General features: G+C 34.3%; 1 protein-coding gene across 3 annotated transcripts in view; it reads left to right on the top strand.

The window, feature by feature from the left end:
* The first annotated feature begins 710 nt into the window (after nt 1–710).
* LOC117922072 (calcium-transporting ATPase 9, plasma membrane-type) overlaps nt 711–13,182 on the top strand; it is a 72,974-nt gene continuing 60,502 nt past the window's right edge. The window contains exons 1-2 of one of the 3 annotated variants that reach the window (XM_034840075.1): nt 711–1,279; nt 1,682–2,460. In XM_034840075.1, the coding sequence (XP_034695966.1) occupies nt 2,452–2,460 (9 nt within the window). In that variant the 5' untranslated portion in view covers nt 711–1,279; nt 1,682–2,451. The remainder of the gene's footprint in view (nt 1,280–1,681; nt 2,461–13,182) is intronic. The other 2 variants (XM_034840073.1, XM_034840076.1) reach the window with 2 other exon arrangements.

Genomic DNA, 13,182 nt, shown 5'->3' with positions numbered 1-13,182 from the left:
TTTAGGGTACAAAAAATATGAGAACGGTACGAAAAATGTGATAAATACATGTTTGGTACTTTCATCACATTTTTCATATTGATTTTTAGTTTAAAATTTTTTGAAATTACAAATTTATTTTCGAAAATACTATCATTAGTAACTTAAAAGAATATTAGTAATTTATTTTATTATAATTTAACTTTAAAAACCTTAAATTCAAAAAATGTCAAATTTGGAGAGTTCGGAAAAAAATAGGACGGTCTAATTACCTAAACTTTACATATGATTATCAAAATGTTGAATTTTAATAAAAATACTCATTTCATATTAAAATATTACCATATTCATTTTTATGTTGAATTTAAATGTTTAATAATTTGTTAAATATAAAATAATATAATTATGATATATGATGATTTTTTTTTAATGAATATGTTTTCAAATTTTATATCATTTTTATTTTTATTTTTTCTAATTTTACTTTTATCTAATATTTATTTTATTTAAATCCAAAATTATTGAAAATGGAGGAAGAAAGAAGGCCACAACCGGTTATTCCCTTAACCGGTTAAGTAGAATTTTTATTTCAAATTTAAAATGGATGGCCAAGATGTAATTTGGACATCCAATGGCATGGAAAACTTTTTCGGTAACTGTCCAAATAGCGAAAAGTCCAAGTACCTTTTAGGAAATTATGAAGAACCGGAAGTTTCCTGGAAGTTTCCTACATATTTGTAATATTTTTGGTTGTAATTTTATTTTTCATTTTCTGCGATGAATCGTTCCCGGCGATTCAAGGCGTTATTTTCTATTTGGTTGACTGCGGTTGTTTAAAAGCCGAAAATCAATGCTCAATTCTCGGTAAAGTTGGTTTTGATTTCGTTTTTTTTGGTTTTTTGAAAGAAAAAAAAGAAAAAAAAAGTATTCGAACTCGGTCAATGCGATTGTAGATCGTGTAAATTAGAGGGAATTCTATGTTTGGAATTTCTAACAATAGGAAACGGAATTTGCGAGCTGGAAAAACTTCAGGTTGATTTTGTAGGCAAGTTTTTGTTTCTTCTTTTGGTGTTTCACGATTAGTGATTCCAGTAAAGAACCGCGAGGTGGCTCCGTTGAAGACCGGCGGCGCCATCTCTCGTGCGGCAGGCCAATCATGAACGGAAGTGGTGACATGGAGGCTGCATCTGCCTCTGGCGGTGGCATGGTCGGCGGCGATGAGGATGAGGTGGTGTATTTGGATCCCTTCAATATTGCTACCACCAAGAACGCTTCTGTGGAGACGCTGAAGCGATGGAGGGTAAGATTTGTTGCGCTTTCATCATTGGTTTTGCTGTTGCATGCACTGTATTTCAATGCAGTGCCATTAATGAATCATCAATTCTTTTACTTTTTTATTTTTTGTTATTGAGTGTGAATTTGTTGGATTTTGTTTTGTTTTGTTTTTTGTTAATTGGTGTAATGGAAAATGGGGTGTCACTGATTTTGATTTGAACTTTGTTTGGTTGCTGAGAAAGGTAGGGGATAATAATGAGGAAAGTATAACAATTGGGCAAAACCAGAAAACACATGCAGAAATTTAATTGAATGCTGGATGAGAAATGGAACCGCAAAATCATTTCTGACACATGGGACTTTTAATTGTTGAAATGGGAGGCTGGTCGTGATTCAATTTTGAATTCACCTCTGTTTGATTTCTCAGAAAGGAGGGGAAAATAATGGGAAAAGGGTGGCAATTGGGCATATCTGAAGATTTGTGCAGAAATTTCATTAAAGGCTTGATGGGAAATTGAAGTGCAAGATCATGCAGGCAGATTGGACGTGTGAATTATTGCAATGGAGGCTGGGTCGCAATTCATCTGTTTGATTTCTGAGAATGGTAAGGAAGAACAATGGGAAAAATTCATAAAAGGAGCAGGCCAGAAGATATGCCTAGGTATTAATTGCGGCAGAATGAGAAAATTGGATGGCAAATCAATCTGAATAGTCAGGCAAAACTGGAACGATTTTGAAGAAGAGTTGACTGGATATTGAGAAGCTGAAGAACAGGATGGCCAATACGGTTATCCAAATAGTCCATGGAACTTTCTACAAAGTGAGAATTACAAGACTTCCTTACTGATATTTGACTTAGTCCACGTAAGACTATAACTGTTAGAAGATTCAAGGACGGTAATTCTTTTATTGTCTCTGCTCCCTGGGAAAAATTGGGTTTCTTCTGGATGCTACACCCAGTCACAACATCAAGTTCAAACTGGTTCAATACGTGGTCAAGAGTTGGAATGCTTGCAAATTGTATGACTCTCGTCCAATTCATGATGCTAAATTGTTCAGAAGTTTGTCTTGGACATGTTTATCTTAGACTGGATGGTGTGCTTATCAGAAAAGGGAGGGTGCTGGAGTTCTTATTTTCAATAAGAGAGGTTAAATTCAATCTGCACTTCAAAATGGTGAAGCATTGGTGCTAAGAGAATGACTGAGGTTAGTGCAAGAAGTGATTTTTGCTGGTTTCCTAGTGGACAAGATGCTAAAGGGGTGATCAAATTTTGTGGAGGATAAAATGAGTGTTTCCTTGTTGGTTGGTTAAAGGCTGACCTGATAATGAATCATCCCAACACCATTGCAGCCATCTTGAAAAAAAATAAAAATAAACAAAGATAGGGAAAAAGGATGGTTGTTACAGGTTCTTGTAATGATATTGCTTCTGTTTCTTCAATAATTTATTTTCGTCACTTCAGTTGAATTACTCAAAACTTTTCAATCAATATTAAAAAGAAAGGGAGAAAAAATAAAGAACGCCCAACAGATTAATGATGTATACTTAATACCCAACTACAAAAAGTGATATTCAATTCCCTTACCACAAATCTTGAAAAGACAGGCATTTGTTTGATAAGAAAATTAGTTGAGAGAGATACCCATAGAAAATCCTTGAAAAAAAGGGTTTGAATAAAATTTCTGTTTGAGCTTGAAGAGGACATGGATGGTGGTCATAATGGTTCCAAATTGTTAATTGGACCCCCTTTTTATCAAAATTCTCATGGGTTTGTCTTGAAGCATTGACAACAAGAGGTTAAGCTTTTAGAGGAAGGGGTTGTTTCACATGGTATCAGGGGGCTGGTTTCTTGTTAACAGTGGTAGGTTTTTTCTTCGCATTTTTTTTTCTCTTGCTTGCCATGTGGCCTTTTTTTATTCTTCGTGTGTACTTTGATGTGCCATTTTGTAAGTGCTTTTAATATATTCTCCTTATTTGCCTATTAAAAAAGATGTTTCTTTGATGCATGAGCCTGCGTAAATGTGCTGTGTTTGTCATGATTGTTCAAACAAGCGGCATGTGGGTGCACTGGAAAAAGTATCCCCTTTTTGCCCGACCCTCTCATAGTCATCCCTTCTTCCAGATTTATTTATTTTTTAATTATTTTTTTATTTCATCTCTATATTATTTATTTATTTTTATATTTATTATTTTTTTACTTCATGTTTAAAACTTGTGATTTTAATTTAAATTAATAAAAAATTACAATTTTAAATCAATTTCTGATTTAAAAATAAGTTTTTTTATTTAAAAATGAATTTTAAATTAAAATTATGATTTTAATTTTAATTTTAAATTTGAAACTAATTTTTTGATTTTCAAATAAAAATTTAATTTTTAAATAATGTATAAATTATTATTTTTATTTTTATAATTATTTTAAATTTTAATAATTTATAAATTATATATTTATGACGTCACCGGTTCGACCAGTGAATCGTGAACCGGTAATTTTTTCGGTTCAATGATTGGTCCGGTTCTAAAAACATTGATTATAACTAAAAACATTGTGTTGTAATGTTTAGAGTGATAGTGGATCCGCTGACTGGGGATGCTCTTAAATGTGTAGATTGGAAGTTGTACTATGGGGTTGTTATAGGCATAGTTGGTAACTTGTAAAACTTATTGTGTTTCACTTTTCTATTTTTCTATATCATGTATCGTAATTTTGATATAGTGAAAAATAAATAGAAAATATATGCATATGTGTGCATTCTATTGAAAGTATTAAGTATAGAATAATATATGACTAATTTTATGAAAGATGATAGGATCTAAAGTGTTAAAACTATATTATATCATATGAAAACATTGAATATTAGAGTTTTGACAAGTTCAGATTTACAATAATGACTTTAATATATAGATTCATCATATGTGTATATGCCATTATGTGTCATATTCAAAGTTCTAAGTTTTCAGGTTCTTATGATTCCTTCCCCACCAAAATAGAAATAAAAAATGCTAATATATTAAGTAAAATTTTTTATTTGCCAATCACCATCATTTTTAATGTCAATATTCAAACCTTTCAAATGAAAATTTCCTAATATTTATCACAAAAATAAACTTAGTTCACTTCTAACATAACATTTGATAGCAAGAACGTTGCTTTTCATATAGGATTATTTTACCTATTTCTCCTTTTTAGGATCAATTTTTAATCTTTTAGTATCTTTTAAACAATTAATACAATAAGTTATTTTAATAAAAAAATTATGGAAAATAGTTGAAGATGTATATATCGTTGTATCATCATATAAAGTATCATATCTTGCATTGTATATGTATCATTAGATACGCTTTATGGTAAGGTATGAATTGGATTACGTATTGATTTTCGTAAAAAATGTGTCGTATTGTAAGTTTTTAACAATTATGGCTATAGGTTCTTAGAGATGGTTTTTTTTAACCATTGTGTTTTTATTTCTTTAACAGGTCTGTGTGTATATTAAATTTTAGCTTTGGGGGTTTCCAAATCAAACCCTTTAAGTTGGAAATTATGATAGCGTGCGATCTTTTATTTATTTATTTATTTTTGAAACTTAGTTGATGCTATTGGAAAATCTTTGTAAATATTTTTTAATATACAATTCTACTCTCAAGTCCTAGCTCAAGTGGCAAGGACTTGGGGTGTGGATATGGGAGATTCATGGTTCGATTTCTAGGAAATAAAATAAAATGTTATTTATATGTTGGAGATTTTGGGAAGTGATTCGAAGGATCCTTCGAGCAAGGAGTTGGTGATTGGAGTTGGGTAGCCAGAACCCTCTAAGGCATTGAAGCTTTATTGCCTTTTTGGAGGGAGATGTTAGCCTTCCCAGAAAGTTTGTAAATTTTAGCAATTATGTGGGGATGCTAGTAGCAGGGTTCGAGAAAGAGATCAATTCCCTTTTGAAGAATTTGTAGGCAAGAAAAGGGCGTGGGGTAAAGGTTTTAGGTGGAAGGAGGAAGCACCTCCTGACATCCCATTTTGAGAGGGAATTACTTAAACTTGAATACTTGATTAACTACGATAGTTCTTCGTGTACTTTCAGGTGGAAGGAGGAAGCACCTCTTGGCACCTTGTTTTGAGATGGAATTACGTAAACTTGAATGCTTGGTTAACTACGATAGTTCTTTGTGTACTTTCAGGGGAAAGGGGAGGAGCACTAGGGACACAACACTCGTGTTGTGAGGTTGTTGCTTTGTTTTGTTTTAGAGGGTTTGGGTGGGGGTTGGGTTCAGGGGGCTGGTTTCTTGTTAAGAGTGGTAGGTTTTTTCTTCGCATTTTTTTTTCTCTTGCTTGCCATGTGGCCTTTTTTTATTCTTCGTGTGTACTTTGATGTGCCATTTTGTAAGTGCTTTTAATATATTCTCCTTATTTGCCTATTAAAAAAGATGTTTCTTTGATGCATGAGCCTGCGTAAATGTGCTGTGTTTGTCATGATTGTTCAAACAAGCGGCATGTGGGTGCACCCATAAAAGTTTGCCGAGGACCTGAGGTAGGAATTAATTGGATGTTGGTGTGCTTGTGTATACTAGATTCAACGATAGAGGGAATTGCCATTTGGGACACTTGACTATTACTACGTTTGCTCCTAAATCGTCCAACCAACTGCACACCTGCTGTCATACTATTAGTTCAAGATTTTTCATGGCTAGTTGGTTCTTGTCCATATAACTCTTATAAATGGGTTAAGAGGTCATCATAAAAGGGATTGAATTTTATTTTTTGATTGATCTAAATTCTCTTAGTTCCATTCTTTGATTTTTCTCCTAGAAATTCCTACTAAAGAAATTGTTTAGGGGGCTGCTATTATTGCCTCCAACTTCCTTTTTTTTCCTTTGATTCTACTATATTCTTCATTCAAATTCAAACACCTTGCTGTCAATGTGGCTGACCTTTGACAAATAACCCCTGTTTGGACAATGCTTTTATGCTGGATTATTACCTTTAAAAAAGTTCTTCTGGCTAGAATATGTTGATATGGCTCAAACCAAAGTTGCTGGGTGAGAAAGGAGAAAGGGGTCTTTAGAGAAGATTTTATGGTAGTTGGTAATTAAAAGTTTAGCTTGCATTTAGTTTGGAAAATATTTTTTTAGTTTATATTTCTAAAAACAATTTTCATTTTCTATTTTTTTTTAAAAATGAAAATGGTAAAGTCTTGATTGGTGTTGACCGCCTATTCAGATGAAAAACAATGAAAATATTGAAATCGCATTTGTTCAATTTCCTTTTCATTTTCTTTGCTCTATGTTTTATTTTTAAAATCGTGTAATGAGATCCTAATATGCTTGTAATTACAATGATAAAATGTATTATTTTCTAATATAAAAAATATGTATTTGATTCAACCTAAAATCATAATAGTAATATGAATGGGATCATCATTTACTACGTGATTTTAGTCATATTTATGCTCCTTTAATATTTTTAATATTTATATTGTGGGTCCCTCTGTTCTTTAAGTTATTTTGTTAATTTTTCTCCCCCAACATTTTTTTTTTTGAGAATGTTTTACAAATTTCTTAAGAAAATTATATAAACACCAAATTTTTGTGTTTTCACTTTTTGCCTTTTTGTAATTTAGTTTTTCCCAAAAATGAAAATGGGAAAAAAAATATCTAAATATGTTTTTAAACTTGATTTCTGTTTTGTTTGAAAATGAAAACAAAAAACAATCTAAACAAACAGGATCTTAGGTTCTTTATTTCCAAATTTCTGAGAAGTCATTAAGTTGATGAGGTGTAACTCACAAATCAGGAAGACACCTTTGTTTGAGTTTGGAGGTTCATTGTGGAGGCATCTTAACTTAAGCAAGAATGTTTGGCTGCATGTTATGGAGGTCAATTGCGGAACTCATCTTTCTAGAATGAGTGGGTCACTATTGCCGAAATTTGGAGAGGAGCAATAAAACCTGACTTAAATGTTATTTTGATTAATTAAACTCAAATTTATCTGAGCACATCACCAGGGGATAATAGAGTGCAAGCTAAGAGAGAAGCAGGGAGAAAAAAATTAAAAGTCAAGGTTAGGAAACCCCTTGCCAATACTTTGTGGTTGAAAAAGAGGTTATGAAGCTGTATTCTATTTTTGAAGTCCAACAAAACTAATTAAAATTAAAAATAGCTACTTATTAGTGCTGCCCTAAAATAATAAAACTTAACCCATTAAGATGTTTTAATCCTGGCTGTTCATTGCTTATTTAAGCTTATCACATGGTGCATGATGGACTCTTGGGTTGTGCATCTTATTTTTGAGCAGATTTCAAGAATTTTGGGTGGTTTTAACAAATCAAAAACTGTTAGTCATCTTAGCCACTGCATCAGTGCCCCCTGGTTAGAAGAAACTCAACCTTGAGTTGCTAATATCATCATTCTTGGGCCACCTTGTATGGAAGTAGCTGCTCATCTGATTATAAATATGGGTTGGCAACTTCATTTGGTAGGCTTTGTCATTGATTTAGCTAACAATCTTGCATGGGCCAATGTTTTTGACACGAAATATGGGATGAAAAATAATAAGTTCTGTGTATTAGATTGACTATACACACAGTTATATAGAAGATTACAAGAGAAGAAATAAGAAACAAGAGACATAATAGAAAACTAACTTATTCCTAAACCAACTTATTCCTAAATCATAAAACTATCTATTTACAGAAATAAGAAACTAACATAAAACTATCGATTTACAGAAACAGAAAACTAACATATTTGAAAAATAATTTTCCTATTCTATTTACAGCTCAACACTCCCCCTCAAGCTAAGGAATAGATGTCTTCCATTCCCAGCTTGAATACAAGATCGTGAAACATTGAACTGTTAAACCCTTTTGTTAGGATATCAACTAATTGATGTTCTGATAGAACATAGGACATACACACTACTCCTTCCTCCAATTTTTCTTTGATGAAATGCCTATCAATCTCAATATGTTTTGTCCTACTGTGTTGTATAGGGTTATGAGCAATATTGATAGTTGACTTGTTGTCACAATAGAGCTTCATAGGACCATCCCACTTGATTCTCAAATCATCTAGAATAATCTTCAGCCAAAGTAGTTCACACAACCCTTGAGCAATGACCCTAAAGTCTGATTCTGCAGACGACCTTGCTACCACATTCTGCTTTTTATTTCTCCATGTTACCAGATTACCTCCAAGAAAAGTACAATACCTTGAAGTTGATCTTCGATCCACTAGGGAACCTGCATAGTCAGTGTCGGTGTATGCTTTTAGAGCAAGAGTATTGTTCTTCTTGAACAAAATTCCTTTCCCGGGGTTGCCTTTCAAGTAATGCAACACCCTATAAGCAGCTTGAAGATGAGGTTCTCTTGGATCATGCATGAATTGACTAATCACGCTCACCGAGTAGGCGATGTCTGGCCGAGTGTGAGCAAGGTATATGAGCCTACCAACCAGCCTCTAGTACATTCTTTTATCCACCATTGGTTCTTCTTTAGCTTTTCCCAACTTGTGGTTTGGATCCATTGGGGTAGAGACTGGTTTACACCCAATCTTCCCTGTTTCTGCCAGTAAATCAGTTACATACTTTTGTTGAGAGATGAAGATCCCTTGTGTGGAATATGCCACCTCAATACTAAGGAAGTACTTCAGTTTCCCTAGTTCCTTTATCTCAAACTCTGTTGCTAATCTCTGCTTCACTTTATGTTTTTCTCTCTTATCATTTCCAATCACTATGATGTCATCAACATAGACTAGAAGAACAATTACTCCCCCTGCAACCGAGTGCTTAATGAAAAGAGTATGGTCACCTAGGCTTTGTTTGTACCCAGACTCTTTCATGACTTTTGCAAATCTCCCCAACCAAGCCCTAGGAGATTGTTTTAGCCCATAAAGGGCCTTTTTCAGCTTGCACACCTTGTTACCTGTATTTCCCTCAAATCCCGGTGGGATGTTCATGTAAATCTCTTCATCTAAATCACCATGAAGAAATGCATTCTTAACATCATACTGTAGGAGTTGCCAATTGTAGTGGGCAGCTAGTGACAACGGAATTCTTATAGTATTCATTTTTGCAACTGGAGCAGAAGTCTCCTGAAAATCAACTCCATAAGTTTGAGTGTACCCTTTGGCTACCAATCTTGCTTTATGTCTCTCAAGAGATCCATCAGCCTTATATTTCAGTGTGAAAATCCACTTGCAATCAACAATGTTTTTCCCTTTCGGTTTTTCAACAATCTCCCATGTTTTTATTCTTTTCTAATGCACTCATCTCCTCTCTAATAGCATCCTTCTATTCCCTTTTTGTCAATGCCTCATAAACAGTGTTAGGGATGATAGTGGTGTTTAGACTCACAATAAAATTCTTGTAGGCTAGTGATAAGTGCTTAAGAGACACATAGTGTGATAGTGGATAGAGTGGTCGGTTAGTGCATTCTCTAGTGCCTTTTCTAACAACAATGGGAAGGTCTAGGTCTAGGTTGTCTGTTGAGTCAGTGGAAGTTTCACTAGGTTGTGTATGTAAAGGTGGGTTTGATCTTACCGTGATTTCATTCCCAGGGTCTGAGTTGGATTCTTTGACTTGCTTTTGTCATGGAATGACCTTTTCCCTTGAATACACCTTAGGAAACTGTGGAAAATTGCGAGTGACACTGGTTGGAACAGGGGATGACACGGGTTCAGTGGTAAAATTGGGTGACTCAGGTGTGATTCACTCGGATGACTCAGGTTCTTCATCACCATGGGTTGAGACATGAGGAAGGTCAAGAGGTTCAAAGGACTCACAAGGACTATCTTCCATCATTGGAATCTCCTCCTGAAGAAAGGACTTGGGGAAAAAAGGTTTATTTTCTGTGAAGGTGACATCTGTAGAGATGTACAATTTTCTGGATGAGGGATTGTAACACTTGTATCCTTTTCGAGTGGATGAGTAACCAAGGACGACACATTTTATGGCTCGGGGGTCTAGCTTGTCTCTATGTTGGTTGTGGATATGAATAAATGCAGTGCACCCAAATACCCTAGGAGTGAGCCCATTTGAGGTTCTGAAGTGTGGATAGAAACTCTTAAGTATCTCTACGGGACTTTTGTTGTCTAACACTCGTGAGGGAATTCTATTTATCATGTATGTGGCAGTAAGAACAGCTTGCCCCCAATAGGACTTAGTAACATTCCCTTGAAAGAGTAAGGCTCGGGTTGTGTTGAGTAAATGCCCATTTTTCCTCTCGGCTACCCCATTTTGTTGGGGTGTGTTAACATATGATGAGTCATGGAGAATGCCTTGTGATTGAAAATAGGGTGACAAAATCTGGTTGAAGTAATCTCTACATTGTCTGTCCTAAAGCTTTTTATTTTAACCCCAAATTGGTTTTGAACCATTGAGTGGAAATTAGGTATGACAATGCTAACATCAGATTTTTGTTTAAGAAGATCCATGTAACCCGAGTGCAGTCATCAATTAAGGATACAAACCAACGAGCCCCAGAAACATTAGGTATAGTCGAAGGACCCCATATGTCACTATGAATCAAATGAAAAGGATGAGAACTTTTTTTATTGCTAATAGGAAAAGATATACGAGTATGTTTTGCCAATTCACAAGTTTTGCAATGAAACTCAGAAATATCTAATCCTTGGAACAAATGAGGAAACATGACCTTTAAAACCCTAAAAGATGGATGACCTAGACGTAGGTGATACAACCAAATGGTATCTTTATTTGAGGAACTGAGAAAAGACAACAACAAATTATTACTAGTTTTTTGAGATGATTCAAGGTGGTAAAGACCGCTCCTTTCCTTAGCAAGTCCAATCCTCCTCCTCGAGCCTTGTTCCTGAAAAACAAAATAAGAAGGGAAAAAAATAGCATAACATTTAAGATCATGGGCAAGCTTTTGAATGAAAACAAGATTGGCCGACAATTTTGGTACATGGAGGACATTTTTAAGAATAAGGGTAGGTGTGATGTATATGTCTTCGAAACCTGCAACGGTAGCTAAAGAGTCATTGTCCACTGCAATTTTCTTATTACTTGGGCTTGGGGTATAGGTATGGAAAAGTTGAGATTTGGAGGTCATATGGTTTGTGGCACCGGAGTCTATTATCGAAGAGTCATCATAAACCCTCTGTGAGACATTTATGCAAAAAGAGAGTGAAGGTGTATCTGAATGAGCAATCTTCGACATCTTCCACGAAAAAACCCGATCTCTTGGGAATTAAGGTAGATCGCGAAAAAAAAAAAAAAAAAAACAGCAACAATGAAGGTTGGTAAAAGAACATGTGAAACAAAAAAATCCAGTTATGAAGGCCAGAAAAATGGCGATGAAGGCCAAAATGATACCCATGTCTTAAAAACCTACAACTCTAATACCATGACACGAAATATGGGATGAAAAATAATAAATTCTGTATATTAGATTGACTATACACACAATTTATAGAGGTGATTATAAGAGAAGAAATAGGAAACAAGAGACATAATAGGAAACTAACTTATTCCTAAATCATAAAACTATCTATTTATAGAAATAGGAAACTAACATAAAACTATCTATTTACAGAAATAGAAAACTAACATAATAGGAAAATAATTCTCCTATTCTATTTATAGCTTAACAGTTTTTATTTCTGATATTGTTGTCCACACCTGCTGGAATATGATCTGTAGTCAAAACAGCCCAGACATAGTTCCCCTGCCTCGAGACAACCTTGCATCTATGAGAATAAGCTCAAGCTTTGAATCTTGCATTGCATCTTTTTGTTTGCTTTCTTACCTGTGTATTGAGTGATAAATAGTTTCTGGGCGCTCTTTAGCCTTCACATTATCCTTCTTTGAGTTTGACATAGGAGTCTATACGTTTTGTGAAGATTCAGGCCATATACCCCTTCAAATGGAGAAAGTTTGAGTTGTGTGACTCTTTGAGGAATTGTAGGCAAATTCAGCAAGTGAACATATCAAATCCAAACGCATAGGCTTGTCCTTGACCAAGGTTCTTTGTAGATTAAGTGATCTTCTACCTGCAACCTCCTTTTATTCATCCATTTACAGGTGGAAAGAAGTGCTAAAATCGAATTGTGTCTTAGTCGTCTTCCATAGTGCTCACTAAAGTGTAATAAACTTCAAATTTTGATCACAAACAATGGAATAAGGAACATCATGCAACTTTGCAAACTTCTTTAAAGAAAAATTTTGTTACAGTATTGGCATCTATTATTGTCAAACAAGGGATGGAGTGAATCATGTTTGAAAAACTATCCACTATCACCATTGTAGAACCAATACATCATTGTGTCAGAGGAAGGCCTAAGTAAAAAATCTGTACTTAGTGCTATCCATGGTTTATTTGATATGCAAAGGCTTTGTATGAAGTCTTGCATTCGTATTTGTTCCCTTAGGCCATTTACATACATGGCATCTTTTATCTGTGTCTATTGTCTTGCCTCAAACTCGGCTAATCATATTCCACCAAGTTTATGCTCTTATCATATCAAAATGTCCCAAAATATGTTGTCGAATGACAATTTTCTCCCTTGGATAACAATTTGGGATACAAAATTGATTACTCTTAAAGAGAGAACCATTCTAAAGGCTATGGTTTGCTTCTTTTCAGCCATACAACATTTAAAATAGGGCCAAAATAAATATCTTTTTTTGTACAAAACTTTAAGCTATCAAATGCTAACATTTGGACTGGCATTCTAGTCAATGAGGAAGCACGTCGACACATGGCATTGACAACTTTATTGTTAACAACCACCTTGTATTTCAGTGTGAAAATAAATTGCTGTAAATAATTCACCCACATGCTAGGGCTTGAGTTTAGGTTTTATTGATTGTTAATGTATTCAATTGCTTTATGGTTAGAGTTCAAAATAAAATTTTTAATTCTCCAAACAATGCTACCTATCTCTTAATTAACACGCAATGGTATAGAATTCCA

The sequence above is a fragment of the Vitis riparia genome, chromosome 9, assembly GCF_004353265.1.
Source record: "Vitis riparia cultivar Riparia Gloire de Montpellier isolate 1030 chromosome 9, EGFV_Vit.rip_1.0, whole genome shotgun sequence".
Taxonomy (NCBI): Eukaryota; Viridiplantae; Streptophyta; class Magnoliopsida; order Vitales; family Vitaceae; genus Vitis; species Vitis riparia.
The sequence above is the reverse complement of the archived record's forward strand: the minus strand, read 5'-3'. Positions and strand labels throughout refer to the sequence as shown.